Source organism: Vanacampus margaritifer, chromosome 20, assembly GCF_051991255.1.
Source record: "Vanacampus margaritifer isolate UIUO_Vmar chromosome 20, RoL_Vmar_1.0, whole genome shotgun sequence".
Taxonomy (NCBI): Eukaryota; Metazoa; Chordata; class Actinopteri; order Syngnathiformes; family Syngnathidae; genus Vanacampus; species Vanacampus margaritifer.
This window is the reverse complement of record NC_135451.1, coordinates 15,311,935-15,339,703: the sequence shown is the minus strand read 5'-3', so window position 1 is coordinate 15,339,703 and position 27,769 is coordinate 15,311,935. Positions and strand designations below refer to the sequence as shown.

The following is a 27,769-nucleotide window of genomic DNA, read 5'->3' as shown; positions in this document are numbered from 1 at the left end:
GTTAGAATCCAACAAGCTAACTTTGTAGGCTAACGTTAGACATTAGGAAGACTATTAGCATCCTTCAGCGCAGGTTTTCTTTTCTATATTTTCAGAAATCTGTGTAGTTAGTTAAGCCCCTCCAGTATTTCATTTTTATTCTGAAATATATTTATAAATTGTTTAAATGCCCGGAACAAGCGATTAGCGTCGTCGAGTTGCCTAGCAACGAGTCGTCCAATCACAAAACGCGTCTGTCCCTTTAAAAAAAAAAATGTCTCCGCCTCTTACTTCCGCGTCAACGCAAGATGGCTGATGTGCAAGAACCTGAAGCGTACCTGGGTTTCGACTTCAGCACTCAGCAGGTAAGAAAAACAAACACACTGTAACTTTAAACATTTTATAACTTTAGTAGCCCTTTAAAACGTTTACGAGTCTATTTTACCTGAAACGTTTGTGATTGCAACACAGCTCGAAGTTACTTATTAACTTCTATTTCTCTAAAACAAACCCAAATAACGCCAACTGTCTGTCAACTTGTTTGTGAAGTTAAAGGTGGTCGCCATCGATCACAACTTGAATGTCATCCATCAGAGCCAAGTGCACTTTGACTCTCAGCTGCCAGAGTTCAGGTACATTACACATTATTACTACTTCATATAGGTGACATACTACTATTTTTCTCAAGTTGACTGTTTGTGTTTGGCCTGCTGAACGAGTTTTGAAAATTGTCTAGTTGGCACTAGTGTGTGTAAATTTAGCTACTAGTTTGAGCCCTGTGCATTTTGCCAGTTTTTATAAAGAGTTCATATTATACATACATACATCATAGTCAGTAGGCTTGATGCATTTAGCTAGTTTAGGCTAGTTCACAAACATTTAACCAGTCTGTTTAACTTTCTTACTAGTTTAGATATATTTAGCTACTCCGTGTAAAGTTAGTAATTTGTGTTACTTTAACCATTCCTAATCAACTTAGTTACATACATTTCAGTAGTTTGGTTAGTTTACTTGTAGTTAGTCACTCGTTTGCATACATTCACTTGTCTATGTATAGTTTCAAGTTCACATACATTCATTGAGTTTATGTAAAGTTGCTGCAAAGTTAGCTCATAGTTTTACATAAGTAAATTTATCCAGTCTGTGATGTTAGTTACAAGTTTACATACTTTTATTGTAAAGTTAGCTACTAGTTAATTATACTGTAACAAGTTGGGGTGAATCTATGTCGAGTTAGTTTCTAGTCGACGTCCTGTGCTGCTCCTCTATCAGATGAATAATCAAATAACTAAGATTCTGGGGCGCAGGACTGAAGGGGGCGTCCACGTGGGTCCGGATGGTCTGACGGTGACGTCGCCCGCCCTGATGTGGGTCAAGGTACAAGGGCACTGCGATGGTCATGTGACCCCAGTTCAAGCATGTATGCTCATTAATATTCATGAGTGGCCTTCAGGCTCTGGACCTCCTATTGGAGGAAATGCAGGAAGTGGGCTTTGACTTCTCCAGGGTGCGAGCGTTGTCGGGCAGCGGTCAGGTGACCTTGTGACCTTTCCTCACGCGCTTCTCGCTAGCTGTCAATCAAAGTGCATTGTGGGAAATATCTTACTCTCGTCCTCTCAGCAACATGGCAGCGTGTACTGGAAGAAAGGAGCGGAGTCGACTCTCCGGGGGCTCCACCATCAGCACAGCCTCAGCCATCAGCTCAAGGTGCGAGTATGTAAAATAGCGTTTGTTTTAGTCCGGCCGTGCAGATTTTTAGATTAAAAAAAAAAACTGGAACTGAACTTTTGCAGCATGTATGCAAATCTATGTTTTCAGTGGCTGCGATTTCCTTAGGAAATATCCGAATGCAGTCAGAGCGCCATCTAGTGGACAAACTGCATTTACTGTTTCTTGAGAAAATAATACATCGTTTCATCAGCAAAATTTTTGAAAAATAAATCGAATGGGCTTGCTGGTCGGGCCACAGTGTGTCCGTCCACCTCACGTATATGACGTGAAGATGTGTTTCAGGACTGTTTCTCGGTGAGCGACTGCCCGGTGTGGATGGACTCGAGCACCGGGCTGCAGTGTGAGCGCCTGCAGGAGGCAGCAGGGGGCGCTGCCAAGCTGGCAGACATCACAGGCTCCAGGGCCTATGAGGTGGTCCTCACAAGCACACACACAATCGCATGCTCGCAAGTCACATGGTGACGTTTTTGTGTTTGTACAGCGTTTCACAGGAAGTCAGATTGCTAAAATGCGTGAGGAACGACCACGAGAGTTCCAGGACACGGAGGTCAGTTGCTGACCTTTTAGCTCAGAGCCTGCCTCAGATTGATGTGACCTCTGTGTGACCTCTGTTTCAGAGGATCTCGTTGGTCAGCAGCTTCGCGGCGTCGCTATTCCTTGGTGGTTACGCCGCCATCGACTACAGTGACGGTAAGGGACCAAAATGCAGCACTTTAACAGGGATGTCAACAGTTGGGCGGGGCAATATGGAATTTAAAACAAAATCTAATTTTTTTGTCCTGTTGATTAGTTTCATTCCTAGCCTGAACATTTCTAATCGTGTTCTCTTCTGCAAACTGATGATGTCATCACGTTCATCCTTGAAGGTTCCGGAATGAACCTTCTGGATGTCCGCAGCAAAAAGTGGAGCGAAGCGTTGCTGGAGGCCGTTTGTCCCGGTCTAGACGTCCTGCTGGGAACGCCTCTGCCCTCTGCGTCCGTGCTGGTGAGACTACGGTCCAAGCGGGTTCCCCTCCAAAAAAAAAAAAAAAGACCCGCTTGTGACCTTTTATCCTGGTGTGACCTTCAGGGTGCCGTGTCGTCCTACTGGGTTCGCAGGTTCGGCTTCTCCGACACGTGCGCGGTGGTCGCCTTCACCGGAGACAACCCAGGTGAGACGCCTGCATGCCAATGATGTCATTGCCACGCCCACCATGAGGTGGTGGTGACGGCTGCTTGTCTTTGTCTCAGCGTCTTTGGCAGGGATGAGACTCCAGCAGGGAGACCTGGCAGTAAGTGCGGGCGTGAGGGGCCGCATTCACCACAATCCGATCTCAAGTGGGCCGGACCACTATTTTTGTCATATGCCATTCTTTTTAGAGATGTATAATTTAACTTTATTTTAATTTTATAATTATTTTAGCTTTTTTTCTCCTCTCAGTAATGTCATTCTCACACTTTCAAACGGAATTTATCAATCATTGAAAACAATTGCAATTTCAGCATTATGAAAGTGGACTAATTTATGTACCGATTAAATCGTAAAAAACAACTTTAAGATTCAGAAATCATTTATTTTCAAATTGACTTCAATTTCCACATCCATCTGGAAATATTAGCAACCTCAACTGACTATTCACAACATACAAACTGGTGTGCGTGTGCGTGCGTGTGTGTTTCAGGTGAGTCTGGGCACCAGCGACACGGTGTTTGTGTGGCTCCAGCACGCCCGTCCTGCTCTGGAAGGTCACGTGTTCATCAATCCCGTCGCGTGGCGACAGTTCATGGGCTTGCTGTGGTGGGATTTTGTGTTGGCGCGTTCTTGCGTGTTGTTAACATGACGCGACACAAACGCGCGCGTGTGTGCGCTCCTCAGCTTCAAGAACGGATCTTTGACCCGAGAGCGACTGAGGAACCGCTGCGCTGATGCATCATGGGAACGCTTCTCTGCCGCTTTGAGAGAAACTCCTCTCGGAAACAACGGATACATCGGTATACTTTTACTACTTTCCTCTTCCTTCCTTTCCTTCTCCTGACTTCCTGTTTGCAGGCTTTTATTTTGACGTGATGGAGATCACACCTCCTGCGGTGGGAGTTCATCTCTTCGACGCACACGACAACGAGGTGGGCCAAGTGTAGCGCGTGTGCAGTGCAAGTGTATGTGTGTGTGTGACAGTACTCGTGTTGTCCTGCAGGTGTCATCAATGAGCGCTCAGGCAGAGGTGCGGGCCCTGGTAGAGGGTCAGTTCCTTTCACGGCGGCTCCACGCCGAGCGTCTGGGTTACTCCATCAGTAAAGAACACACATACGTGCAAACACACACGTCTAAGAAACACGCACACACAAAAGCAACTCTTGTCTGCTTCAGTTCCAGGAAGTCGAATTTTGGCGACAGGAGGAGCGTCGTGTAACAAAGACATCTTGCAGGTGAGTGTGAAAGCTAACATGTTAGCGTCATGCTATTGTCACGTGAATGTTCTCTTGATATTTGTTTGTGTGTGTCCAGGTGTTGTGTGACGTGTTCAACGCTCCAGTTCACACCATCGACGTGTCCAACTCGGCTTGCCTTGGCTCCGCCTACAGAGCTCTGCATGGTATACTCGTGCTAACTTGCTAATGCTAGCCTGCTCGTGCTAACCTTGCGTCCACTTTTGACACTGACAAAAGTGTTGGACATGATAATGTTCTCATTTTTCAAGTATACTTTTGGAAGTTAGTGGTAGAGAAGAACTCTTGCTGATTGGTCGACGTCCTCTCAGGTGTGCTGGACCAATCAGGCGTGTCCTTCTTTGACGTGTTGAAGAAAGCTCCTGAAGCCCGACTCGCCGCTACGCCGCAGCCTCATTCACAACAGGTACACACACGGTGGTGCAAAACTGACACTTTTATTTTCAATTTTATTTTTTTCAATCAATATTTAGGGGTGAACAGTCTCACAGTTCAAAGTTCACTATAAAAAAAATTGAGATGATAAAGGCTGTCATATTTTCTTCAAGATAGCAACAGTGTGTCACTTTCTGACAGGTGTGTGTGTGTGTGTGTGTGTGTGCGTGTGTGTGTGTGTGTGTGCGTGCGTGTCAGGTGTACAACGAGATGCTGCAGCGTTATGGCCGCCTGGAGAAGAAAGTCCTCCAGAAGCTCCGCCCCTAAACAGTCACACGAATCTGTTTGGTCAACGTGAGACTTATTATTAGCATCACTCGCGTGATGACATCACAGGGTTTGACAATAAATAGTTGCATCCATAAGTTGGATGCTTTAAAATGGTGATGATTATTCATGATAAACTTTTTACTTTTCTGATGAAAAACTAAACACACTAGTCACCAACTTTTTATATGTGGAAATAAATTACATTTCTCTAACGTGAATGTTAAAGTTCTTGCTGAATGATGTCGTCCTATGACATCATCAAGGGGACAGGAAGTGCAGACAAGCGAGGATTGTCGATGTGAAAACGCCACGACGTCACGGAAGTGACATCACACTAGCTGTTAGCTTATAGCAAAATCACTTATTACTGACTTGTCATTAGCATTAGCAAATTGCTAACATTGTGATAACTATATACAGTAAAGTATTGTGTGTTTACATCAAGTAACTGAGCTGCTATGCTAGCCCGTTTTTAAAAACAGCTGCCATGCAAACAATTTGCCTGCTAACATTCTTAGTGGACGGACCCGTCATCCGTCAATGACAGGCTGACCCGCCTTAAATGATGATGTCACAACTCCTCCTCGTCCCTCCCTCCTTCCTGCTCCTCCTCCGTTCTTTCAGTCTCGTCCTCTCTCGCTGTCTCCTCTTCTTGGCAGTCAGCGGGCTTGTCTTCAAAGACAGTCTGGTCATGGTCACCTTCCTGGTCCTTATCATGATCCTGGTCATGGTCTAGTTTCCGGTCATGTTCTGGTTCATTGTCTTGCTCCTGGTCATCACCCTGATGTTCCTGGTCCTGCATTTCCTGGTTGATATTCTGTTCCTGGCTTTGGTCGTGGTGGTGGTCATTCTCCTGGTCCTTGTCATGTTCTGGTTCATTGTCTTGCTCCTGGTCATCACCCTGATGTTCCTGGTCAATGTCCTGGTTGTTGTCATGGTCCTTTTCACTGTTAAGGTCCTGGTCCTGATCATTTTCATGTTCGTGGTGTTCCTGGTCAATGTTCTGCTCCTGGCTGTGGTCCTGATCCTGATCCTGGTCTTGTTCCTTGCCACTGTCATGCTTGTGGTAATGTTCTTGGTACTGGTCCTGACAATGTTCTTGGTCGTGGTTGTGCTTGTGGTCCTGATACGACGGAGTGTGAAAAGAGTGGTCGTTCCTGAGCACACCTGCAAAAAAAACAAGCAAAAGTGATCGCTATGACAACCACACTTGGACTTTTGCGTGCGTACCGGCAGGAGTCAAAACGAGCGCCTGAAGGATGTCCGACAACGACACGATGCCCACGATGCGAGACTCTTCGTCCACCGCCACCAGCCTGTGAACCTGCGCGCGCACATACACGTCAGGCGGTTGCTTGACTCGCTTAACTTTCCCATCACCAGCGTTACCTCGGCCTTGACGATGCGGTCCACGATGGTCTCCAGCGTCTCCATCTTATTACATTTTAGGACGCCTTCAAAGTACTGCGAGCGGTGCTGGAGCGCCTGCGTGACCGTCACGTCCAGGTCGTTGTACGTCTTCTCTGCCGCCAGGTTCTGAAGGACAAACACCACGGATCACACCCGGACCGGCGACCGCTCAGCGGCCATCGTTTGCCAGTTTTACTCACGATCACGTCAAACTTGGAGTAGATGTCCACCACTTGGCCTACACACACACACATTTCTTGTGATATTTGTGGTGACATTTCTGGAGGAACCTTCCCAGGTGAACGTAATTTGCAAATGTTGTAGTTGATAATGTTGCTGGCTTGCAGGCGGCGGTTACCATGGTGATTGACGACGGGCAGAGCAGAGACGCGGCGGTGTGTGAAGACGGACAGGGCGGTGATGAGAGGCGTGTCCGGGTGAATGAAGGCCACGTCGTAGTAGGTGCCCACGCCCACTTCCTCCAACGTCTTCTTCATGAAGGCGGGCCTGGGCATCTCGCACAGCTGGTACACACGCACGCACGGCTTACAAAGAGTGCAGTAGCGCCCCCCTGTGGGCGGGCGTGGGAGGGACACTCACAAAGAGCTGCAGGAACTTGAGGATGCGTTTGTGCGTCAGGATGTAAAGCGCGTTGCCGCTCAGCGGGTCGACGACGGGAAGACGATGGATCTTGTTGCGGATCAGCGAGTGCACCGCCTCAAAGATGCTGACGGCGCAACACGCAAAGCACACGCGTCAACTTCCTGTTTCCTTTCGGGACCGCTCGTGTGACGCACACACACAGAGGGAGATACCTGGCGTCCGGCGAGATGTGGACCAGAGGCTTGAAGGTCTCCTGCAGGTAAAGTTCTGTCAACAAACAGAAGACACTCAGCCAGAATCAAGTCACCGTGCTACTGGCTTTTCCAGGGTTGATTATTGGTAGATAAAGGAGGCCAATAACAGTTTTTCAAAACAATTACATGTTCTTTGCACCCGCTAGGCTAAACCTGGTATTATGATTAATATTGTGTTTGTGGAATAGGAATTAGGCAGCAAAATCCATCTCAGGAGGTGACCATTTTGCCACTTCACAGCTCACCTGTTATGTGGGTTTGATCATGTGACATTTAAAAGCTTTAAAAAAAAAAAAGATAATAATAAAAACGATCTGATTTGCTGTTGATTCAAAACAAAAAATGCTGATGCTTGTAGATAATAGAAGTGAACCTCTCCACGTCTCAATCTTGTGTTCCTCCAGCTCGTAAATCTGAACCTGGGAGGGTGGGGGGGACACACAAAAAAAACACTTATAACAAATTCTGCAGCTGTTATCTCACACAAATGCACCTTTTCACCATGTGTGTACATTACCATGGGTGACTTGTAGTATCTGGTCAAAATGTTGATGAAGTCCGTGATGGTCAACATTCCTGAAACAGACCAGACAAAGAAGAACCACCTTCAGAGTGGGTCCCAGGTGCGTTTGCGCGCGTGCGTGATTACCAACAAAACTTTGTTTCTTGGTTTCCCACAGAGGAGCGGCCCGGACCCCGTTAGCCACAAGAGCGAAGAACGCTTTCTTCACCTGCAACATGAACATGAACATGCATGCACCTGTCAGTCATTTGTCGTGACGTGTGCCAGTCACGTCAGTGTCAGCCAGCAACCTGTAGCGTGGTGTCAAAGACGACGAGTTTGGAGCTGGTGGGTATGATGTCGTAGCACTTGTGAGACTTCATGAAGCGTGTGTAGATGTCCCTCTCGGAGTCCGCACATGCTACCAACATTCGTGTTTTTCGTCAGCCGCCTAGAAGCAATCCAAACGTTCTTGCAAAGAAACATGACATGTCCTACCGCTATCGTCCACTAGGCGCCGCTGCTGCGACTCTCCTGACAAATCCACCGCCTGCTAAACACACGACAATGACGTCAGCAACGTTAGTGTGACTTCAAAACAATAATTGGGTCAATAAAGATTTTGGGAGGGAAAAGAGCCAAGTGGCACGTAAAATAGTGAGCAGTTTCATGTCATAAAATTATCAATTTGTGCACAATTCGAATACATTTAGTGGCTGTCAACCGTCGACCGATGACAGCAATCTACTGGATGCAGTGATCATCTGACAATGACATCATCGCTTTTATGTCCAGGCTGTGAACTTTAACCTTAGATCAATCAACCAGTCAACGAAAGTGGCATATGTGGGTGTGATACACCATCACGTCATCACAGATGCACGTGAGGAATGACGACAACGTGCGGGCAGAGTCGTCATGACTCATGACGACACCGTAGATGGCGTTACGTCATTGGGCACCAACCTGGCCGTCGTCGTTCATTCCGCCCGTTTGTCGTTGACGTTCGCAATGTAGACGTGAAGAAAGAGATGAAGAAGATAAAAAGGCGAAGAAGAAGAACGTCAGGTCGCCATCATCCTGTTTAACCGCCAAACGTTCGCGTTTTGTCGGGAAAAATCCAGGATCGATGTCAGGTGCTATCAAGCTCACAGACACTACACACGCGACACACTTCCTGTTTGGCTTTTCGTAATAAAAGTATTTTAACGCCTGCTTCCGCCACTTGGCGGTTCGCTAGAGGGAGACAAACTCGCGGCAAAACCTTCTCCCCCTCACGATGAACCTATCTACAGATAAGACAAAATAACATTTGATCAACTTTATAGTGTTAACCTTTGGATATCCCCCCCCCCCCCGCCATTGCTATCATTATTATTATGGCGGTAAGTGCGTCTCACTTCTGAGGTTGGATGTTAAAACGTGAGCTGTGAAGTTGTCATGTTGTCCCACATTTCATCAACATGTTAGCTTGTGAGATATTGTTCTACGTCTGCACCGCCATTGGCTGGTGACCAGTCCAGGGTGTGCACAAAGTCATCAACAAAAAAAGAAGTTATATTCTTCTTCTGTAACGTCTTTGTAAAAATGATGTCATCATTTCAGCTTTCACACCTGGCCGCCTACAGGAAGGGGCGGGGCCAAAGGTGTGGCGCGACAGGATGCGGATGATGACGAGGACGAGCGTTGTCCCGCGTCCGGGGGCAACGAGAAAGATCGCAGCCGTCTGGGCTCGCTGGCGTACGTCTCCAGGCGGAAGGCGCCCACCTGCCCCGGGCCGGGGGGGACCTGAAGAGGAGGGGGCGGCGGAGGCGGGGCGCACGACAAGCTGAAGGCTGGGCCAGACCATGGGACAAGGTGGACATGGAATGAAGTGAATGAAAAACGAGGAATTGGATAAGAAAGCATCAGCTGAACATGTGACAGACGCACACGCACACCTCTGGTTTTGCTCCTCTTGTTGCGTGAGAAGAGTTTGCTGGCCATTGGGGAGGACGACGTTTGCTGGTTGGATTCCTTGGAGGCCAATCTGAACATCCCACTGAAGCTCAGCCTACCACGCGCACATGCACCCATAAAACAATCGTGGTGAGTGTGTGAGATCACATGTCAGTAAAGTGTGTTTACCTTCGTGTGGTGGGCGGGGACTCTGCGATGCTTTTGCTCGAGGTGGGCGGGGACTCTGCGATGCTTTTGTTCGAGGTGGGCGTGGCCCTGGAGGTAGCGCTGCCGCCTCGCGGGAAGAAGTTCCTGCCGCCATTTGTTTCCCCCTTGTGGGAGGATACGTGTACTACAACGTCATTCGCCAGCCGCAGATGTCATCCCGTTTTTTTTCGTCCCGGGATTTACCTTTCTTGCTTTGTCCTTCTCCACTCTGGCCAGCTCGTCCGCAGAAGACATTCCAAACACGCCGACGTCTTGCGCTGGAGGCACACTGTCAAAGTCATCAGCATCATAACAAAGACGGGTTGAATTGAACCATATTTTGGTACAGACTGCACCAAAAGAGCAGAAGAAATCCATATAGCAACAAAGTTAAAGCTGAGCCGCTAGATTTGTTTCAGTGGGTCCCATAAAATGATGCGGTTGCTTCACTAGTTTGACACGCATGGCCGAACGAGTCATTTCATTCCGAAAATGAAATTTTCAATGTTGATAATGAGCTATTTGACTGATATGGTGATGGATGAGATAAATGAATTTGAATGAAGCAAATGGAAGATAACTCCATTTAAAAAAAAAAAAACTCAAATCAAGTCAACTGCCTTCCTGTTAAAGAGCAATGTGAAAAGCGGCCGCCATCTTTGTGGAATTTCTCAAAAAAGATCTGCCAGTCTACCGGACAAATGTGACAACACGACAGCCGAAAGAGTCCTCTAGAATCCTGGAGCGCAAAAGTGACGTTACCTCCTTCAGGGCCGTCTGGCGTCCGTTGTCTGTCCTCGTCTCACACTCTTTCCTATTTCTCGCTGGCTTTGTCCCATGGCGGCCAATCGGCAGCGAGGATACAACTGCACTTGTGTGTGTGTGTGTGTGTGTGCGTGTGTTTATGTGTGTTTAAAAGCTGCATCAGCAGCGAGGTCACAGAGGGCACCTGCCATCCCTCAAGGTCATTTGAGAATCGTGCCCGACGAGGACGACAAATTGGCTGAGAAGACGAACAAAACAAGATGGTCGACGGCCTTGTTGATGCTGGACAGACGTTTCACGTTTCACTTTGTTTTTTTTCTCACGCCATCAGCAAGCTTTCTTAACAACACCTGTGATAGAAAATTTGATGATGTCATGCTTTTGAAGATGACACTCTAACAAGATCACGCCCATTTATAACCCTCCACCTGTCCTTGGTTGTTTGTCACTTTTTCATGTTTGCATGTTGTTTTCATGCTATCATGCTGTCATGTTATTTTCATATTTTCATGTTATGCCATCCTGTTGCCATTTTGTTGGGTTGTCATGTCATCATCAGCCACCTGTCAATCATCCTTATGACGATCCAACTTTTTGAGAGCATTTCCACTTAGTAATGTGTCAATGTGACGTCATAGAATGACCAAAAAACAACTGTTCTTTTGCTGTCGATGGAGACCGTGTGTGTGTGTAACATAATAAAATGCTTTAAATGTGTAATGGTGATAGTTTATGCTTTAAAATCCTTTGAAAGAAAGAAGGGAAGAAGAAAAGAAGGAAAGAATGATGAAAAACGACATCCATTGACTGATAAATTCCATTCCCGGCCTAATCCACAGGGGGCGCACATAAGCCGTAGAACTCGAGGAATCCACTTCCGGAAGAAGACGAAGAAGAAAAACAAGCCGACGAAGAAGAAGAAGACGAAAATAACGAAGAAGTGTGCTTGTTTTTTTTGGCGCACTTGTTCAACAATTGCGTTATAATCTTGAAAAACTTTTCTCACCTTGTGTCGCTCGCTCTTCGTCAGACTGCTCGACGCAGGTAAGAACGCACCACTTGTTATCCGGATCCTTTTTCTTGTTTTGCTTCCGTTGTTAGCATGAAGCTAATAGTTTCTTCCAGCACTAAGTTGACTTGTTGTTCATCCGATCACTTACGCTGAATAATAATAATAATAATAATAATAATCCAACACAAGTTAACGCTCACAATACTTTTATCATTCAACAAACTTTGACGTCGCATTCAAATGTCGGCTTAATGCCACACGTACGTTCATTCATTCTTTAACATTCAGTCATGTATGAATCAATAACTGCTTATTTTTTAAGTAATTGATGCATTTTTATAACTACTTTCATACTGAAAAAGCAGTATAAAGTAATTGTCGAAAAAGCTGATAAATATACGTGAAATTCCTCATATGTAAAAGCAGTTCGAGTTTAGGGGTGTTCGAGAGGCGAGGTAAAGTTTGGGATATTCGACAAACGTTCGCTCCAAGTGGCCTCTCGGGGAAACCGCATGAGATACGCCTCTTGTTTTCCCATTTCACATCTCTAAATAATTTCTATGAATTTTCTATGAAGTTTGAAAAGATAGTTTTCAAAAATTGACTTCGGAAGCACGATTGAGTAAACGATTAGTTGAAAGTTTAGAGAAGCTTTTACATGCTATCCAGTTGGAAGGTGTTTTTAAAGTTTTGACTGTTGCTCTACACAAAAGTGTAATAATTATAATAACAGTGTAAGCATCTGATTAAAGTTTATACATTGCAAATAATTGCTTCGGTTTAGGGAAAGAAACCTGTTAAATTCTAAATATAACCAAAACTAGTTTCCACCCCCCCCCCAAAAAACAGACCTGAGTTGGGTTGACTGCATCCCATAATGATTTTGCATTGTTGGTGTGTGTTACGTTGAGGAGTGCGATGGCGTCTGCATCAGTGGCGCCCCCCGGAGGCGGAGATGAGCTCCGCGTCCTGGGGAAGAAGTGGCGGGAGGTGGCCTGCCAGTGGGAGGCGCCAGCGGGCGGGACCCACGAGGTCGGTTGTCAGAGCGACATCGCCCAGAGTCGAGACGTCGGCGTCCAGGCGGACCTGTTATCTCGCCGGCTGTGCTGGAGACGCGCAGGTGGGCGGGGCTTTTGTCACATGACTTGAACTACTGGCAGAAACTTTCGACAACTTGTATAAACGCGGAATTCTGACATTGCAGGTTTACCTGTTCGCCGTTTGCCGTCTAATAGTCAAAATGGTGCCGCCGCGGTGCCGCAGAGAAGGAGCAAAGTGGTCCGAAATGCCAACAAAGCCCCGGAGGAGCCGCTCCCCAACACCACTGCCGCCGTCTCCTCCCCTTTGCTACCGCTGTCCAGTACACGTCCACAGAGGGTTCGGCGACCTCCCAGGTGGCGTGAAGATCTAAAGACGCCGCAGTCACCTGAACCTTCATCTGGAGGGGCGGAGCCAGATGACCAGCAGCAGGTGGTGGATGAGGAGGAGGGGGAGGACCCTGTGTGGATTTCGCCCAAAGGAGGTGCGAAGGCAGTTTTATTTGTTTCTTGGAAAGTCTCAAAATGGAGATTTTAGCTTCACGTGTGTGTGGTTCTGCATCATGCAGATGCGGCGGTGGCGGTGAAATTGGAGATGGGGACAAACGCGTGCGACATATGCGGTCAGGTGATGAAGAACAAGTCCAGCCTGGCCCGCCACTCCATCATCCACACGGGCCAGAAACCCTTCGCGTGCCACCTGTGCGACCTTCGCTTCAACCGCCGCGACAACCTTCGCCATCACCTCAGCCGCCTCCACCCGGGCGGCGTGACCCGGCGCGAGAGGCAGCGCCTGATCCAGACGTGGCTCTGCGACGTCTGCGGGAAAACATTCCGCTGCAGGTCGGCGCTCAAGACGCACGAGATCATCCACCTGGGGGTCAAACCCCACCGCTGCGACCTTTGCCCCAAGGCCTACATGCGCACCAACGACCTAGAGCACCACAAGCTCACGGTGCACCAAGATGGCGGCGTCGGCGGTACGCGGCGTCGGCGGCGCTCCGGCTCCTTGCTGTGTCACTTCTGCGGCAAAGAGATGAAGTTCCGCTCGCAGCTGGCGACTCACCTGCTGACGCACACGGACGAGCGGCCGCACCTCTGCGATGTCTGCGGCCGCAAGTTCTGCCGCAGTTACCAGCTGGAACGCCACAAGCTCCTCGTCCATCCCGACGGCGCCAGCGCCGCCGAGGACGAAGACGGCTCGCTGCAGTGCCACGTGTGCGGCAAGCGGCTGAAGACGGAGGCGCTCCTCGCCGCGCACTCCCGCGTGCACTCGGCCGACAAGCCCTTCCGCTGCTCATTGTGCCTGCGCCGCTTCACGAGCCACGCCTGCATGAAGCGGCACCAGGCACGTGCGCACCTGAAGGAGGCGGCGCCGCGCTCGGCCAGCCCGCGCGTCGCCAATTCCTTTCGGTGCAGCACCTGCGGCAAAGAGTTCAAGTTCCGCTCGCTTCTTAGCAACCACGAGACCGTGCACAGCGACGAGCGGCCGCACGCCTGCGATTTCTGCCCGCGCCGCTTCCGCCGCCTCAGCCACCTCAAGCGGCACCGGCACGTGGTCCACCACGATGGCACGCGCCAGCCGGAAAACTTCATCTGCCACATCTGCGGCAAGGACAAGAAGTGTCGCTCGCAGCTGGACCGGCACGTCATCATCCACACGGGAGAGCGACCCTTCGCCTGCGACTTGTGCACGGCGCGCTTCAATCGCCAAGGCAACCTGCAGCAGCACAGGAAGCGCATGCACGGCATTGGCCAACCGCCAGAAGACCCCGACCCGCCGATCCTCTTCCAAGATCTCGACGGGGCCCCGGATTTCAAACAGGAAGAGGTGGTGGATGCGTCCTCCGACTGACCCCGCCCACTTCTTGTTGGGCCCCCGGCGGCCCCGCGTCAAGAAAACGTTTCTCTCATTGTCTGGAGGCTTTATGCAAGATGGCCATGCCCTTTCCGGTGGGCTTGTCCTCGTCAGGGTCCACCCTGGAAATGGTCGCCAACCAATCGCGGGCCACAAATACACAAACACACGTTCACAGTTGCATACAGTAAGTTTGCCATTGGCTCGCTCTATGCCAAACCACCCCCAAAAAAATCTGACATTTTTTACCAAGCAAAATTAAATTTGAATAAAACTTGATATATTTGTTGATAGTGACTCCACAACACTAAATCTGAAATTTGAGGTCAAGCAGCGCAGGGGTTTGGGAGCTACAGCTCAACGAATTTGGACTTTTTCAGCAAAAAGGGGCGTGGCCAGCTTCTTTTCAACTCATATCTCAGGAACTACTTGGTTAATTTTCACAAAACGGGTACTGTTGGAAAGGGAATTCAATGAGGATTCAATCATTTAAAACATTGGTGTATATTTTTGTAATCTTTTGCTTTAGTTCCTGAGATATAAGAGTTCGAAGAAAGGTGGCCCTTTTTGCTGAAAATACCAAAATTTGGCGTGCCGTAGCTCCCAATTCCCTGCTTTGATTGATCTCAAATTTCAGATTTAGTGTTGTGCCATCACGATCAGCAAGTACACAAAGTTTGATTAGAATCAAAATCTGCCATGATTTGACATTACACATGAGTTTCATGTTGTCACATGTTCAGTTTCACATCATGTGAAATGTATTAAGTTTCACATTGAGACATGAAAAGTTTCAAGTTGTGATCAATTTCAGGTTTTACTATAAGCTTCACATAGCCCGTTATGTTTGAGGTCCACATTGGGCAAAACCAAACGAAGCAATTCCTTTTGCTGACTGGCAGCGTGTATGTGTTTTATTTTGAAATCGCAAAAGCTTTTTTCAGCACTTTGTCTTCCTGCAAAAGAGTCAAAAATGTAGTTGTGAATTTTTTTGCGAATTGCCAGTCAGGCAAGCTCTCGCTAAAAAAAAGACCAAGTGAACATTTTGTTGTGTTCGGAACTTTAAAGTTTTCTAAATGATCCAAGCACTAAATCAGAAAATGTCAATTTAATGCATCTTGGCAGCGGGAACTAACCCTCAATCGGAAGGAGTTTTTTTTTGGTTGAAATATATCATTTACACACGAAAACAAGCTTAGCATGCGCTGTTAGCTCAGCAATCCAACAAACGATGCCACGTGACACTTCAGACTCCGCCCCCATCACCGGCTCCAATCGGGTAACTCGGACGTGACGTCACGGATCCGTGCGGTCACCTTTGGGCGTCTTGGAGATCCAAAGGTTGGCCTGCCTCCCTGCCGGGCTGTGGGAGGAGCCACATGGGTGATGTCATCACGTTTGGCAACAATTGCGCAACAATATTGCCCACCTTGTGCTCAGCACGTGACAACAGCAAGTCCCGGCGGCCACCAGGATGAGCAGCAGCAGCGGGATGGTGGGAAGGATGACGTACAGCGCCAACGGGCCTGCGCGCCAAAGTTCATGAACGTTTCATGATGACATCACTGATGGGCGGAGTTTCGTTCACAGCAACCACTCGTTGCCATGCAAAATTGACTTGTGTTGCTCATGCGCACTTAGGACCCAAATGTTTTCATACTTGGAATTTCCTCTTGCTTGTGAAGTTAAGCAAATACTAGAGTATTGCAAAACACTGAAATGTTCTGCCTCCAAATCCTTTTATTGCTTTATTTTATTTATTTTTTTAATTTAAAGTAATTGGTTTTGTTTTTTTAAATCATTGGTCGATCCATGTGGGTGGAGCGTGTGCGTACCTGAAGCTTCAGTCAAGGTTACGTGACTGCCATCCAGTGTGGTCTCTGCGCGCGCACACACAAAATGGCGCTTAGTGGGCTTACATTGGTACAAGTTGAATGAGCATTTTCATCTTGGAGTGGTTAAAAAAAAAAGTGTTTTTTGTTTACGCCTCTTTTGGGGAAATTTTGACAAGTCATATCGACAAAGTCAGGTCACTCGTATCTCAAGGCGGCACCGAGAAGTCGGAGATGTGAGCAAAATATGAAAATGGATGTAAAAGTTGAAGATAATCATGACGAGAGTTTGGGGTTTTCTCACTAACCTGTCCCCCTCCCAGCAGCCGTCGTACCAGGCTCCTCCTCCGGGTGGCGCTCTGCCAAAGAGACAAAAAGATGCCGTCGGACTCGTAAAGCACGCAGGATGATGAATGCTGACAAGATGTGGCAACCAGGTTGATATTTGCAGATGAAATTGTGTTTCATGGAGCAGCGGTCGTCGTTCCATTGGTAAAGGTAAGCCCCGCCCACTCCCGGAATCGCATCCGGCTGATGGTACATCACCACGCACGACTCGGCGCCGCACGACGGTTCGTCCATGTACCACTTCCTGTAGACAAACATCACTTCCTGTTGGCAAAGGACAGTTCGCGCGCGCGCGCGCACACACGCGGCCGCATCACCTGAATGACGCAGGGCTGCCGTCGGTCCACCTGTAGCGTTGCGGGCAGGAAGTGACGCCGTCAGAAAGGTTGTGCTCGTCGTCATCCACGCGGGTCAAACCGATCCAGAAATCGCCATCTGATATTCTCGAACCCGAACGCAATTCCTGAACAATCACCATCAAGATTACTATCAACGTGATGATGATGATGATGATGATGATGATAGAAGCAATGACGTGGCAATGTTGATGATGATAACTAGGAATGTTCGATACCAAATACAATAACACAAAAATTACAAATAATTTTAAAGAAAGACCTATATATTCCGATATAGTATATTTCCTTAAGAAGAAAAAAAGCATAATTGAAATTAATGGCAATGTCCTATTTCTCAAATTTCTCATTTCTAGTTCCTAATTGTAAATCGGCCACAAGAGGGTGGACGATAAATAAGGCTGGTATCGGCACAGATACCGATTTCTGGTATTGGTACTCGCCCATCCCTAATGATGTTGCTGGTGATGATGATGAAGAAATGAAGCTGCGGGTGAGGATGATGACTATGGCGGTGACGAAGGCGCAACCTCGAGAAGCGTCTGGATGTGTTTTTGCTCCTGCGGCGTCCGTATGCTGGCCAGCTGGCCGCCGTCCACGTGGCACGCGAGCTCCGCCTCCCTGAAGTCGACGCGGCTGGATACGTGCTGGAAGTGCGCCACCTTGTAGCACGCCCGCCAGGCCCCGCCCACACACACTCTTTGACCTGTTGGTGCACACCACTGATCTGTATATAATATAATATAAAGTTATATATACATTAAAAAATTGCCTTACTATATTCATGTTTTTTTGTTTTGTTTTTAAACGCCTTACTTTACACAGTCGTTTAAAAAAAAATGCTTTACTTGGTCATTTAAAAAAACGCCTTACTATTAATAGTCGTTTAAAAAAAAAAAAGGAAATAAAAAAACGCCTTACTATACATGGTCTTTTAAAAAAATGTCTTAACTACATGGTCGTTTAAAAAAAAAAAAAGAAGCCTTAAAAAAAGCCTTACTATTCATGGTCATTAAAAAAAACACGACCATGCGTTTCGCGTAAGGCGTTTTTGTTTCCTTTTTTTTTTTTAAGTCTCCTTTTTTTTAAACGACCATGTATATATAGTAATGCTTGTTTCTTTTTTTCAAAGGCTTCTTTTTTTTCTCCTTTTTTTTTTAAACGACCATGTAAGGCATTTTTGTTTCCTTTTTTTTTTTTTTACGACCATGTATAGTAAGGCGTTTTTGTTTGTTTCTTTTTTTTAAAGTGAATTTTTTTTTTAAGGTCGTTAAAAAAAATAAAGGAAACAAAAACACCTTACTATACATGGTCGTTTAAATTTTTTTTTTTTTTTAAGAAAACAAAAACACCTTTACTATAAATGGTCGTTTTTTTAAATGAAAAAAACGCCTTAATATCAATAGCCGTTAAAAAAAAAAAGAAATAAAAACGCCTTACTATACATGGTTGTTTAATACTAAGGCGTTTTTTTCATGAAAAAACAACCATGTATAGTAAGGCGTTTTTGTTTCTTTATTTTATTTTATTTTAACAACCTTGTATAGTAAGGCGTTTTTTTCATTAAAAAAACGACCATTTATAGTAAAGGCGTTTTTGTTTCCCTTTTTTTTTAAAGGCGTTTTTGTTTCCTTAAAAAAAAAAAGTTTTTTTTTTAATAGCCGTTTAAAAAAAAAAAAGGAAATAAAAACGCCTTACTATACATGGTCGTTAAAAAAAATAAATAAATAAATAAAAAAGAAACAAAAACGCCTTACTATATATACATGGTCGTGTTTTTTTATGAAAAAAACACGACCATGTAAGGCGTTTTTCCTTTTTTTTAAACGACCTTGTATATATAGTAATGCTTGTTTCTTTTTTTCAAAGGCTTATTTTGTTTCTCCTTTTTTTTTACGACCATGTATAGTAAGGCGTTTTTGTTTGTTTCTTTTTTTAAAGTGAATTTTTTTTTTAAGGTCGTTAAAAAAAATAAAGGAAACAAAAACGCCTTACTTTACATGGTCGTTTAAAAAAAAGTTTGTTTTTTTTAAGGAAACAAAAACGCCTATAAAAAAAAGAGGAAACAAAAACGCTTTTACTATAAATGGTCGTTTTTTTAAATGAAAAAAACGCCTTACTATACAAGGTTGTTAAAAATAAAATAAAAAGGAAACAAAAATGCCTTTATTATAAATGGTTGTTTTTTCATGAAAAAAACGCCTTACTATTAATAGTCGTTAAAAAAAAAAAGGAAATAAAAAAACACCTTACTATACATGGTCATTTAAAAAAGAAACAAAAACGCCTTACATGGTCGTTAAAAAAAAAAAAAGGAAACAAAAACGCCTTACTATACATGGTCGTTTTTTTAAATGAAAAAAACGCCTTACTATACAAGGTTGTTAAAAAAAAAAAGGAAACAAAAACGCCTTATATCGTCGTTTAAAAAAAAACTTTAAAAAAAAAGAAGCCTTTGAAAAAAAGCATTGCTATATATACATGGTCGTTTAAAAAAAAGGGAAAGAAAAACGCCTTACTATACATGGTCGTGTTTTTTTTTAATGAAAAAAACACCTTACTATACATGGTAATAAAAAATAAAAAAAAGGAACAAAAACGCCTTACTATACATGGTCGTCAAAAAAATAAAAAAAGAAACAAAAACGCCTTACATGGTCGTTTAAAAAAAAAAGCCTGTAAAAAAAAAAAGAAAAAAAAGAAGCCTTTGAAAAAAAGAAGGAAGCATTACTATATATACATGGTCGTTTAAAAAAAAAAGAAGACTTAAAAAAAAGGATCCCTTCCTATACATGGTCGCTTAAAAGAAATAAATAAAATAAAAAAGAAACAAAAACGCCTAACTAAACAAGGTCGTGTTTTTTTTTTTGAAAAAAACGCCTTACTATACATGGTCGTGTTTTTTATGAAAAACGCCTTACTATATATACTATATACACGACCATGTATGGTAAGGCGTTTTTGTTTCTCTTTTTTAAAATTTTTTTTTAAATTTTTAAACGACCATGTAAGAAGTTTTTTTCAAAAAAAACATGACCATGTATAGTAAGGCGTTTTTGTTTCCCTTTTTATTATTATTTTTTTTAAACAACCATGTATAGTAAGGCGTTTTTTTCATAAAAAACACGACCATGTATAGTAAGGCGTTTTTGTTTCCCTTTTTCTTTTTTTTTCTTTTTTTTTTTTAAACGACCATGTATAGTATGGCGTTTTTTTTCATAAAAAACACGACCATGTATATTAAGGCGTTTTTTAAAAAAAAAAACACGATCATGTATAGTAAGGCGTTTTTGTTTCCCTTTATTTTTATTTTATTTTTTTTAAACGACCATGTATATAGTAAGGCGTTTTTTTCATAAAAAACACGACCACGTGTAAGGCGTTTTTTTCATAAAAAACACGACCATGTATATTAAGGCGTTTTTGTTTCCCTTTTTTTTTTTTTTTTTTTTTTTTAACGACCATGTATAGTAAGGCGTTTTTTTCATAAAAAACACAACCATGTATAGTAAGGCGTTTTTGTTTCCCTTTTTTTTTTTTAACGACCATGTATAGTAAGGCGTTTTTTTCATAAAAAACATGACCATGTATAGTAAGGCGTTTTTGTTTCCCTTTTTCATTTTTTTTATTTTTTTTTTAAACGACCATGTATAGTAAGGCGTTTTTTTCATAAAAACACGAAGGCGTTTTTGTTTCCCTTTTTTTTTTTTTTTTTTTTTTTTTAACGACCATGTATAGTAAGGCGTTTTTTTCATAAAAAACATGACCATGTATAGTAAGGCGTTTTTGTTTCCCTTTTTCATTTTTTTTTTTTTTTTTTTTAAACGACCATGTATAGTAAGGCGTTTTTTTCATAAAAAACACAACCATGTATAGTAAGGCGTTTTTGTTTCCCTTTTTTTTTTTTAACGACCATGTATAGTAAGGCGTTTTTTTCATAAAAAACATGACCATGTATAGTAAGGCGTTTTTGTTTCCCTTTTTTTTTTTTAACGACCATGTATAGTAAGGCGTTTTTTTCATAAAAAAACACGACCATGTATAGTAAGGCGTTTTTTTCATAAAAAACACAACCATGTATATATAGTAAGACATTTTTGTTTCCCTTTTTTTTTTTTTAAACGACCATGTATAGTAAGGCGTTTTTTTCATAAAAAACACAACCATTTATAGTAAGGCGTTTTTGTTTCCCTTTTTTTTTTTTTTTTAAACGACCATGTATATATAGTAAGGCGTTTTTTTCATAAAAAACACAACCATTTATAGTAAGGCGTTTTTGTTTCCCTTTTTTTTTTTTTTTAAACGACCATGTATAGTAAGGCGTTTTTTTCATAAAAAACACGACCACGTGTAAGGCGTTTTTTTTCATAAAAAACACGACCATGTATAGTAAGGCGTTTTTGTTTCCCTTTTTTTTTTTTTTTTTTTTTTTTTTTTTTAACGACCATGTATAGTAAGGCGTTTTTTTCATAAAAACACGACCATGTATATTAAGGCGTTTTTGTTTCCCTTTTTTTTTTTTTTTTTTTAACGACCATGTATAGTAAGGCGTTTTTTTCATAAAAAACATGACCATGTATAGTAAGGCGTTTTTTTCATAAAAACACGACCATGTATATTAAGGCGTTTTTGTTTCCCTTTTTTTTTTTTTTTTTTTTTTTTTTTTAACGACCATGTATAGTAAGGCGTTTTTTTCATAAAAAACATGACCATGTATAGTAAGGCGTTTTTTTCATAAAAAACACGACCATGTATAGTAAGGCGTTTTTTTCATAAAAAACACAACCATTTATAGTAAGGCGTTTTTGTTTCCCTTTTTTTTTTTTTTTAAACGACCATGTATAGTAAGGCGTTTTTTTCATAAAAACCACGACCACGTGTAAGGCGTTTTTTTCATAAAAAACACAACCATGTATAGTAAGGCGTTTTTGTTTCCCTTTTTTTTTTTTTTTTTTTTTAACGACCATGTATAGTAAGGCGTTTTTTTCATAAAAACACGACCATGTATATTAAGGCGTTTTTGTTTCCATTTTTTTTTTTTTTTTTTTTTTTAACGACCATGTATAGTAAGGCGTTTTTTTCATAAAAAACATGACCATGTATAGTAAGGCGTTTTTTTCATAAAAACACGACCATGTATATTAAGGCGTTTTTGTTTCCCTTTTTTTTTTTTTTTTTTTTTTTTAAAACGACCATGTATAGTAAGGCGTTTTTTTCATAAAAAACACGACCACGTGTAAGGCGTTTTTTTTCATAAAAAACACGACCATGTATAGTAAGGCGTTTTTGTTTCCCTTTTTCATTTTTCTTTTTTTTTTTTTTAAACGACCATGTATAGTAAGGCGTTTTTTTCATAAAAAACACGACCATGTATAGTAAGGCGTTTTTGTTTCCCTTTTTTTTTTTTTATTTTTTAAACGACCATGTATAGTAAGGCGTTTTTTTCATAAAAAACACGACCACGTGTAAGGCGTTTTTTTTCATAAAAAACATGACCATGTATAGTAAGGCGTTTTTGTTTCCCTTTTTCATTATTATTATTTTTTTTTTTAAACGACCATGTATAGTAAGGCGTTTTTTTCATAAAAACACGACCATGTATAGTAAGGCGTTTTTTTCATAAAAACACGACCATGTATAGTAAGGCGTTTTTGTTTCCCTTTTTCATTTTTCTTTTTTTTTTTTTTAAACGACCATGTATAGTAAGGCGTTTTTTTCATAAAAAACACGACCATGTATAGTAAGGCGTTTTTGTTTCCCTTTTTTTTTTTTTTTTTTTTTAAACGACCATGTTTAGTAAGGCGTTTTTTTCATAAAAAACACGACCACGTGTAAGGCGTTTTTTTTTCATAAAAAACACGACCATGTATAGTAAGGCGTTTTTATTTCCCTTTTTTTTTTTTTTTTTTTTAAACGACCATGTATAGTAAGGCGTTTTTTTCATAAAAAACACGACCACGTGTAAGGCGTTTTTTTCATAAAAAACACGACCATGTATAGTAAGGCGTTTTTTTCATAAAAAACACAACCATGTATAGTAAGGCATTTTTGTTTCCCTTTTTTTTTTTTTTTAAACGACCATGTATAGTAAGGCGTTTTTTTCATAAAAAACACGACCATGTATAGTAAGGCGTTTTTGTTTCCCTTTTTCATTTTTCTTTTTTTTTTTTTTAAACGACCATGTAAAGTAAGGCGTTTTTTTCATAAAAAACACAACCATGTATAGTAAGGCGTTTTTGTTTCCCTTTTTTTTTAAATTTTTTTTTTTTTTTAACGACCATGTATAGTAAGGCGTTTTTTTCATAAAAACACGACCATGTATATTAAGGCGTTTTTGTTTCCCTTTTTTTTTTATTTTTTATTTTTTTTTAACGACCATGTATAGTAAGGCGTTTTTTTCATAAAAAACATGACCATGTATAGTAAGGCGTTTTTTTTCATAAAAAACACAACCATGTATAGTAAGGCGTTTTTGTTTCCCTTTTTTTTTTTTTTTTTTAACGACCATGTCATGAAAAAAACGCCTTACTATACATGGTCATGTTTTTTATGAAAAAAACGCCTTACTATACATGGTCGTTAAAAAAAAAAAAAAAGGGAAACAAAAACGCCTTACTATACATGGTTGTGTTTTTTATGAAAAAAACGCCTTACTATACATGGTCATGTTTTTTATGAAAAAAACGCCTTACTATACATGGTCGTTAAAAAAAAAAAAAAAAAAAGGGAAACAAAAACGCCTTACTATACATGGTCGTGTTTTTATGAAAAAAACGCCTTACTATACATGGTCGTTAAAAAAAAAAAAAAAAAAAGGGAAACAAAAACGCCTTACTATACATGGTTGTGTTTTTTATGAAAAAAAACGCCTTACACGTGGTCGTGTTTTTTATGAAAAAAACGCCTTACTATACATGGTCGTTAAAAAAAAAAAAAGGGAAACAAAAATGCCTTACTATGCATGGTTGTGTTTTTTATGAAAAAAACGCCTTACTATACATGGTCGTTAAAAAAAAAAAAAAAAGGGAAACAAAAACGCCTTACAATACATGGTTGTGTTTTTTATGAAAAAAACGCCTTACTATACATGGTCGTTAAAAAAAAAAAAAGGGAAACAAAAACGCCTTACTATACATGGTCGTGTTTTTTATGAAAAAAAACGCCTTACACGTGGTCGTGTTTTTTATGAAAAAAACGCCTTGCTATACATGGTCGTTAAAAAAAAAAAAAGGGAAACAAAAATGCCTTACTATACATGGTCGTGTTTTTTAGGAAAAAAACACCTTACTATACATGGTCGTGTTTTTTATGAAAAAAACGCCTTACTATACATGGTCATGTTTTTTATGAAAAAAACGCCTTACTATACATGGTCGTTAAAAAAAAAAAAAGGGAAACAAAAATGCCTTACTATGCATGGTTGTGTTTTTTATGAAAAAAACGCCTTACTATACATGGTCATGTTTTTTATGAAAAAAACGCCTTACTATACATGGTAGTTAAAAAAAAAAAAAAAAAGAAAAAGGGAAACAAAAACGCCTTACTATACATGGTCGTGTTTTTATGAAAAAAACGCCTTACTATACATGGTCGTTGAAAAAAAAAAAAAGGGAAACAAAAACGCCTTACTATACATGGTCGTGTTTTTTATGAAAAAAAACGCCTTACACGTGGTCGTGTTTTTTATGAAAAAAACGCCTTGCTATACATGGTCGTTAAAAAAAAAAAAAGGGAAACAAAAATGCCTTACTATACATGGTCGTGTTTTTTAGGAAAAAAACGCCTTACTATACATGGTCATGTTTTTTATGAAAAAAACGCCTTACTATACATGGTCGTTAAAAAAAAAAAAGGGAAACAAAAATGCCTTACTATGCATGGTTGTGTTTTTTATGAAAAAAACGCCTTACTATACATGGTCGTTGAAAAAAAAAAAAAGGGAAACAAAAACGCCTTACTATACATGGTCGTGTTTTTTATGAAAAAAAAACGCCTTACACGTGGTCGTGTTTTTTATGAAAAAAACGCCTTACTATACATGGTAGTTAAAAAAAAAAAAAAAAAAAAAAAAGGGAAACAAAAACGCCTTACTATACATGGTCGTGTTTTTATGAAAAAAACGCCTTACTATACATGGTCGTTGAAAAAAAAAAAAAGGGAAACAAAAACGCCTTACTATACATGGTCGTGTTTTTTATGAAAAAAAACGCCTTACACGTGGTCGTGTTTTTTATGAAAAAAACGCCTTACTATACATGGTCGTTAAAAAAAAAAAAAAGGGAAACAAAAATGCCTTACTATACATGGTCGTGTTTTTTAGGAAAAAAACACCTTACTATACATGGTTGTGTTTTTTATGAAAAAAACGCCTTACTATACATGGTCGGGTTTTTTATGAAAAAAACGCCTTACTATACATGGTCGTTAAAAAAAAAAAAAAGGGAAACAAAAATGCCTTACTATGCATGGTTGTGTTTTTTATGAAAAAAACGCCTTACTATACATGGTCATGTTTTTTATGAAAAAAACGCCTTACTATACATGGTCGTTAAAAAAAAAAAAAAAGGGAAACAAAAACGCCTTACAATACATGGTTGTGTTTTTTATGAAAAAAACGCCTTACTATACATGGTCATGTTTTTTATGAAAAAAACGCCTTACTATACATGGTCGTTAAAAAAAATAAAAAAAAAAAAAAGGGAAACAAAAACGCCTTACTATACATGGTCGTGTTTTTATGAAAAAAACGCCTTACTATACATGGTCGTTAAAAAAAAAAAAAGAGAAACAAAAACGCCTTACTATACATGGTCGTGTTTTTTATGAAAAAAAACGCCTTACACGTGGTCGTGTTTTTTATGAAAAAAACGCCTTACTATACATGGTCGTTAAAAAAAAAAAAAGGGAAACAAAAATGCCTTACTATACATGGTCGTGTTTTTTAGGAAAAAAACACCTTACTATACATGGTCGTGTTTTTTATGAAAAAAACGCCTTACTATACATGGTCATGTTTTTTATGAAAAAAACGCCTTACTATACATGGTCGTTAAAAAAAAAAAAAAAAAAAAAAAAAAGGGAAACAAAAACGCCTTACTATACATGGTCGTGTTTTTTATGAAAAAAAAACGCCTTACACGTGGTCGTGTTTTTTATGAAAAAAACGCCTTACTATACATGGTCGTTTAAAAAAAAAAAAAGGGAAACAAAAATGCCTTTTTATACATGGTCGTGTTTTTTTATGAAAAAAAAAACCTTACTATACATGGTAATAAAAAATAAAAAAAAGGAACAAAAACGGCTTACTATACATGGTCGTTAAAAAAATAAATAAATAAATAAAAAAGAAACAAAAACGCCTTACATGGTCGTTTAAAAAAAAAAGCCTGTAAAAAAAAAGAAAAAAAAAGAAGCCTTTGAAAAAAAGAAGGAAGCATTACTATATATGCATGGTCGTTTAAAAAAAAAGAAGACTTAAAAAGAAGGATCCCTTCCTTTTCATGGTCGCTTAAAAAAATAAAAATAAAAAAAGGAAACAAAAACGCCTTACTATGCATGGTCGTGTTTTTTTTTATGAAAAAAAACCTTACTATACAAGGTCGTTTAAAAAAAAAAGGAAACAAAAACGCCTTACATGGTCGTTTAAAAAAAAAAGCCTGTAAAAGAAAAGAAAAAAAAAGAAGCCTTTGAAAAAAAGAAGGAAGCATTACTATATAGACATGGACGTTTAAAAAAAAGAAGACTTGAAAAAAAGGATCCCTTCCTATACATGGTCGCTTAAAAAAAAAAAGGGAACAAAAACGCCTTACTTTATACATGGTCATGTTTTTTTAATGAAAAAACATACATGGTCGTCAAAAAAAGAAGCCTTTATAAAAAATTAACTAGATAAAATGAAGCTTCACTATACATGGTCGTTTAAAACTTAAACGTCTTAATTACATGATTGTTAAAAAAAAAAAGCCTTAATTTAATATACATTTTCGTTTATTTTTAAACACCCCCTGCTGGCTAGGGTACCCAAACAATTGCCTGCCTTGCCTGATGTGAAAGCTACACCTGTGGTGCTAACACGCTCACATGTGCACACATTAAATGGTGCATTTAGAGTATGTAGACACACATTTAACACATGCCTCCATTTTCTAACACTCACATCATTTCACACCCATTAAGTGATTAGCTGCAGTGTCATCACTTTGCTGTTCAACACACTCAACACTTTTTTTTTCTTCCAACAGTAGTGTGTGTGTGTGTGTGTGTGTGTGTATGTGTGTGCGCGAGCCGTTTCGGAAACACGTATGGCGCACATGTACAATACGCGTCGCGTGAAATGAAAGGCGTGAAACCTTTAGCCAGCCGGTCGTCTTTTGCTGGTGAAACTTACCACTTAGGACTCTTCCGCCGCGGACCGTTGTGACCAGCAAGACGACAACCAGGAAGGGGAGCCTGGGCAGGTCAAAGGTCATCTTCCCACTCATGTTTTGGTTTCGGAAAACATGAAAAAAGAGCTTGAAGGCGTCCATGTCTTCTTCTTCTTCTTGGTCTGGTGTCAATGTGCGGCACGGGTCCAGATGCTCACTAGGCCCGCCTCCTTCCTCAGCACCGCCCCCACCACCCCTCCCACACACACACACACACACTCAACTTAATTGGCTTAGTGGGATAGCAGAGACGCTAATCAATAATAGCTCAATCGATGGCTTGCCTTGGCACAGTGATGACATCATCACAATGATGTCATCACTGTGCCAAGCGAATCTATTGAGTGCGGTGGGGAATATTTTAAAAATAGTTCAACGAAA

The 27,769-nt window shown here is 41.3% G+C and overlaps 4 protein-coding genes across 13 annotated transcripts; 2 read left to right on the top strand and 2 right to left on the bottom strand.

The window, feature by feature from the left end:
* Nucleotides 1-281: 281 nt before the first annotated feature.
* Nucleotides 282-5,054, top strand: xylb (xylulokinase homolog (H. influenzae)). Its single transcript, XM_077553876.1, has 19 exons — nt 282-344; nt 529-611; nt 1,287-1,356; nt 1,433-1,513; nt 1,600-1,686; nt 1,993-2,121; nt 2,192-2,257; nt 2,328-2,400; nt 2,577-2,695; nt 2,780-2,861; nt 2,941-2,981; nt 3,372-3,487; nt 3,566-3,681; nt 3,740-3,813; nt 3,885-3,981; nt 4,058-4,116; nt 4,196-4,283; nt 4,449-4,543; nt 4,771-5,054. Exons 1-19 carry the CDS (start codon nt 288-290, stop codon nt 4,837-4,839), a joined length of 1,602 nt encoding a protein of 533 aa, XP_077410002.1. The 5' UTR covers nt 282-287; the 3' UTR covers nt 4,840-5,054.
* Nucleotides 4,567-10,645, bottom strand: LOC144040072 (5'-AMP-activated protein kinase subunit gamma-1-like). 7 transcript variants are annotated; one of them, XM_077553872.1, is made up of 15 exons: nt 10,519-10,645; nt 9,961-10,045; nt 9,739-9,881; nt 9,226-9,664; nt 8,110-8,164; nt 7,923-8,032; nt 7,759-7,840; nt 7,627-7,685; nt 7,483-7,528; nt 7,068-7,122; nt 6,853-6,979; nt 6,453-6,776; nt 6,232-6,378; nt 6,073-6,166; nt 4,567-6,009 (listed from the first exon to the last, which is right to left on the bottom strand). In XM_077553872.1, exons 2-15 carry the CDS (start codon nt 10,009-10,011, stop codon nt 5,414-5,416), a joined length of 2,328 nt encoding a protein of 775 aa, XP_077409998.1. In that variant the 5' UTR covers nt 10,012-10,045; nt 10,519-10,645; the 3' UTR covers nt 4,567-5,413. The 7 variants fall into 7 exon arrangements, with proteins under 7 accessions (XP_077409998.1, XP_077409996.1, XP_077409997.1 ...); XM_077553870.1 differs by lacking the exon at nt 10,519-10,645 and having other exon boundaries at nt 9,226-9,446; nt 9,552-9,664; nt 9,961-10,448; XM_077553871.1 differs by lacking the exon at nt 10,519-10,645 and having other exon boundaries at nt 6,453-6,490; nt 6,611-6,776; nt 9,961-10,445.
* LOC144040073 (zinc finger Y-chromosomal protein 1-like) lies at nt 9,589-17,728 on the top strand. 3 transcript variants are annotated; one of them, XR_013289628.1, is made up of 6 exons: nt 9,589-9,699; nt 11,361-11,565; nt 12,445-12,653; nt 12,738-13,055; nt 13,140-14,615; nt 16,587-16,728. XR_013289628.1 is itself a non-coding variant. In XM_077553875.1 (5 exons), the coding sequence occupies exons 3-5, from the start codon at nt 12,452-12,454 to the stop codon at nt 14,423-14,425; spliced, it is 1,806 nt and encodes a 601-aa protein (XP_077410001.1). In that variant the 5' UTR covers nt 9,589-9,699; nt 11,361-11,565; nt 12,445-12,451; the 3' UTR covers nt 14,426-17,728. The 3 variants fall into 3 exon arrangements, 1 of the variants encoding a protein (XP_077410001.1); XR_013289627.1 differs by having other exon boundaries at nt 16,584-16,716; XM_077553875.1 differs by having other exon boundaries at nt 13,140-17,728.
* Nucleotides 15,522-27,550, bottom strand: chodl (chondrolectin). 2 transcript variants are annotated; one of them, XM_077553878.1, is made up of 8 exons: nt 27,352-27,550; nt 17,495-17,670; nt 16,926-17,071; nt 16,695-16,852; nt 16,569-16,619; nt 16,264-16,308; nt 15,858-15,954; nt 15,522-15,791 (listed from the first exon to the last, which is right to left on the bottom strand). In XM_077553878.1, exons 1-8 carry the CDS (start codon nt 27,488-27,490, stop codon nt 15,725-15,727), a joined length of 879 nt encoding a protein of 292 aa, XP_077410004.1. In that variant the 5' UTR covers nt 27,491-27,550; the 3' UTR covers nt 15,522-15,724. The 2 variants fall into 2 exon arrangements, with proteins under 2 accessions (XP_077410004.1, XP_077410003.1); XM_077553877.1 differs by having other exon boundaries at nt 16,569-16,852.
* Between the last annotated feature and the right edge of the window lie 219 nt (nt 27,551-27,769).

What these genes read in the sequence shown, in the direction of transcription:
- chodl (XM_077553877.1), bottom strand. Translation starts at nt 27,490, where the DNA reads ATGGACGCCTTCAAGCTCTTTTTTCATGTTTTCCGAAACCAAAACATG. An exon ending in ACATCCAGACGCTTCTCGAG is followed by an intron (nt 17,072 to 17,494) that starts GTTGCGCCTTCG and finishes GTGATTGTTCAG; the next exon opens with GAATTGCGTTCGGGTTCGAG. An exon ending in GGCAGCCCTGCGTCATTCAG is followed by an intron (nt 16,853 to 16,925) that starts GTGATGCGGCCG and finishes GTTTGTCTACAG; the next exon opens with GAAGTGGTACATGGACGAAC.
- LOC144040073 (XM_077553875.1), top strand. Translation starts at nt 12,452, where the DNA reads ATGGCGTCTGCATCAGTGGCGCCCCCCGGAGGCGGAGATGAGCTCCGC. An exon ending in GCTGTGCTGGAGACGCGCAG is followed by an intron (nt 12,654 to 12,737) that starts GTGGGCGGGGCT and finishes CTGACATTGCAG; the next exon opens with GTTTACCTGTTCGCCGTTTG. An exon ending in GTGGATTTCGCCCAAAGGAG is followed by an intron (nt 13,056 to 13,139) that starts GTGCGAAGGCAG and finishes TGCATCATGCAG; the next exon opens with ATGCGGCGGTGGCGGTGAAA.
- LOC144040072 (XM_077553867.1), bottom strand. Translation starts at nt 10,134, where the DNA reads ATGGATTTCTTCTGCTCTTTTGGTGCAGTCTGTACCAAAATATGGTTC. An exon ending in GATACTACAAGTCACCCATG is followed by an intron (nt 7,529 to 7,626) that starts GTAATGTACACA and finishes CCACCCTCCCAG; the next exon opens with GTTCAGATTTACGAGCTGGA. An exon ending in CAAGATTGAGACGTGGAGAG is followed by an intron (nt 7,123 to 7,482) that starts GTTCACTTCTAT and finishes GTTTGTTGACAG; the next exon opens with AACTTTACCTGCAGGAGACC.
- xylb (XM_077553876.1), top strand. Translation starts at nt 288, where the DNA reads ATGGCTGATGTGCAAGAACCTGAAGCGTACCTGGGTTTCGACTTCAGC. An exon ending in CAGGCTCCAGGGCCTATGAG is followed by an intron (nt 2,122 to 2,191) that starts GTGGTCCTCACA and finishes GTGTTTGTACAG; the next exon opens with CGTTTCACAGGAAGTCAGAT. An exon ending in TCGACGCACACGACAACGAG is followed by an intron (nt 3,814 to 3,884) that starts GTGGGCCAAGTG and finishes GTTGTCCTGCAG; the next exon opens with GTGTCATCAATGAGCGCTCA.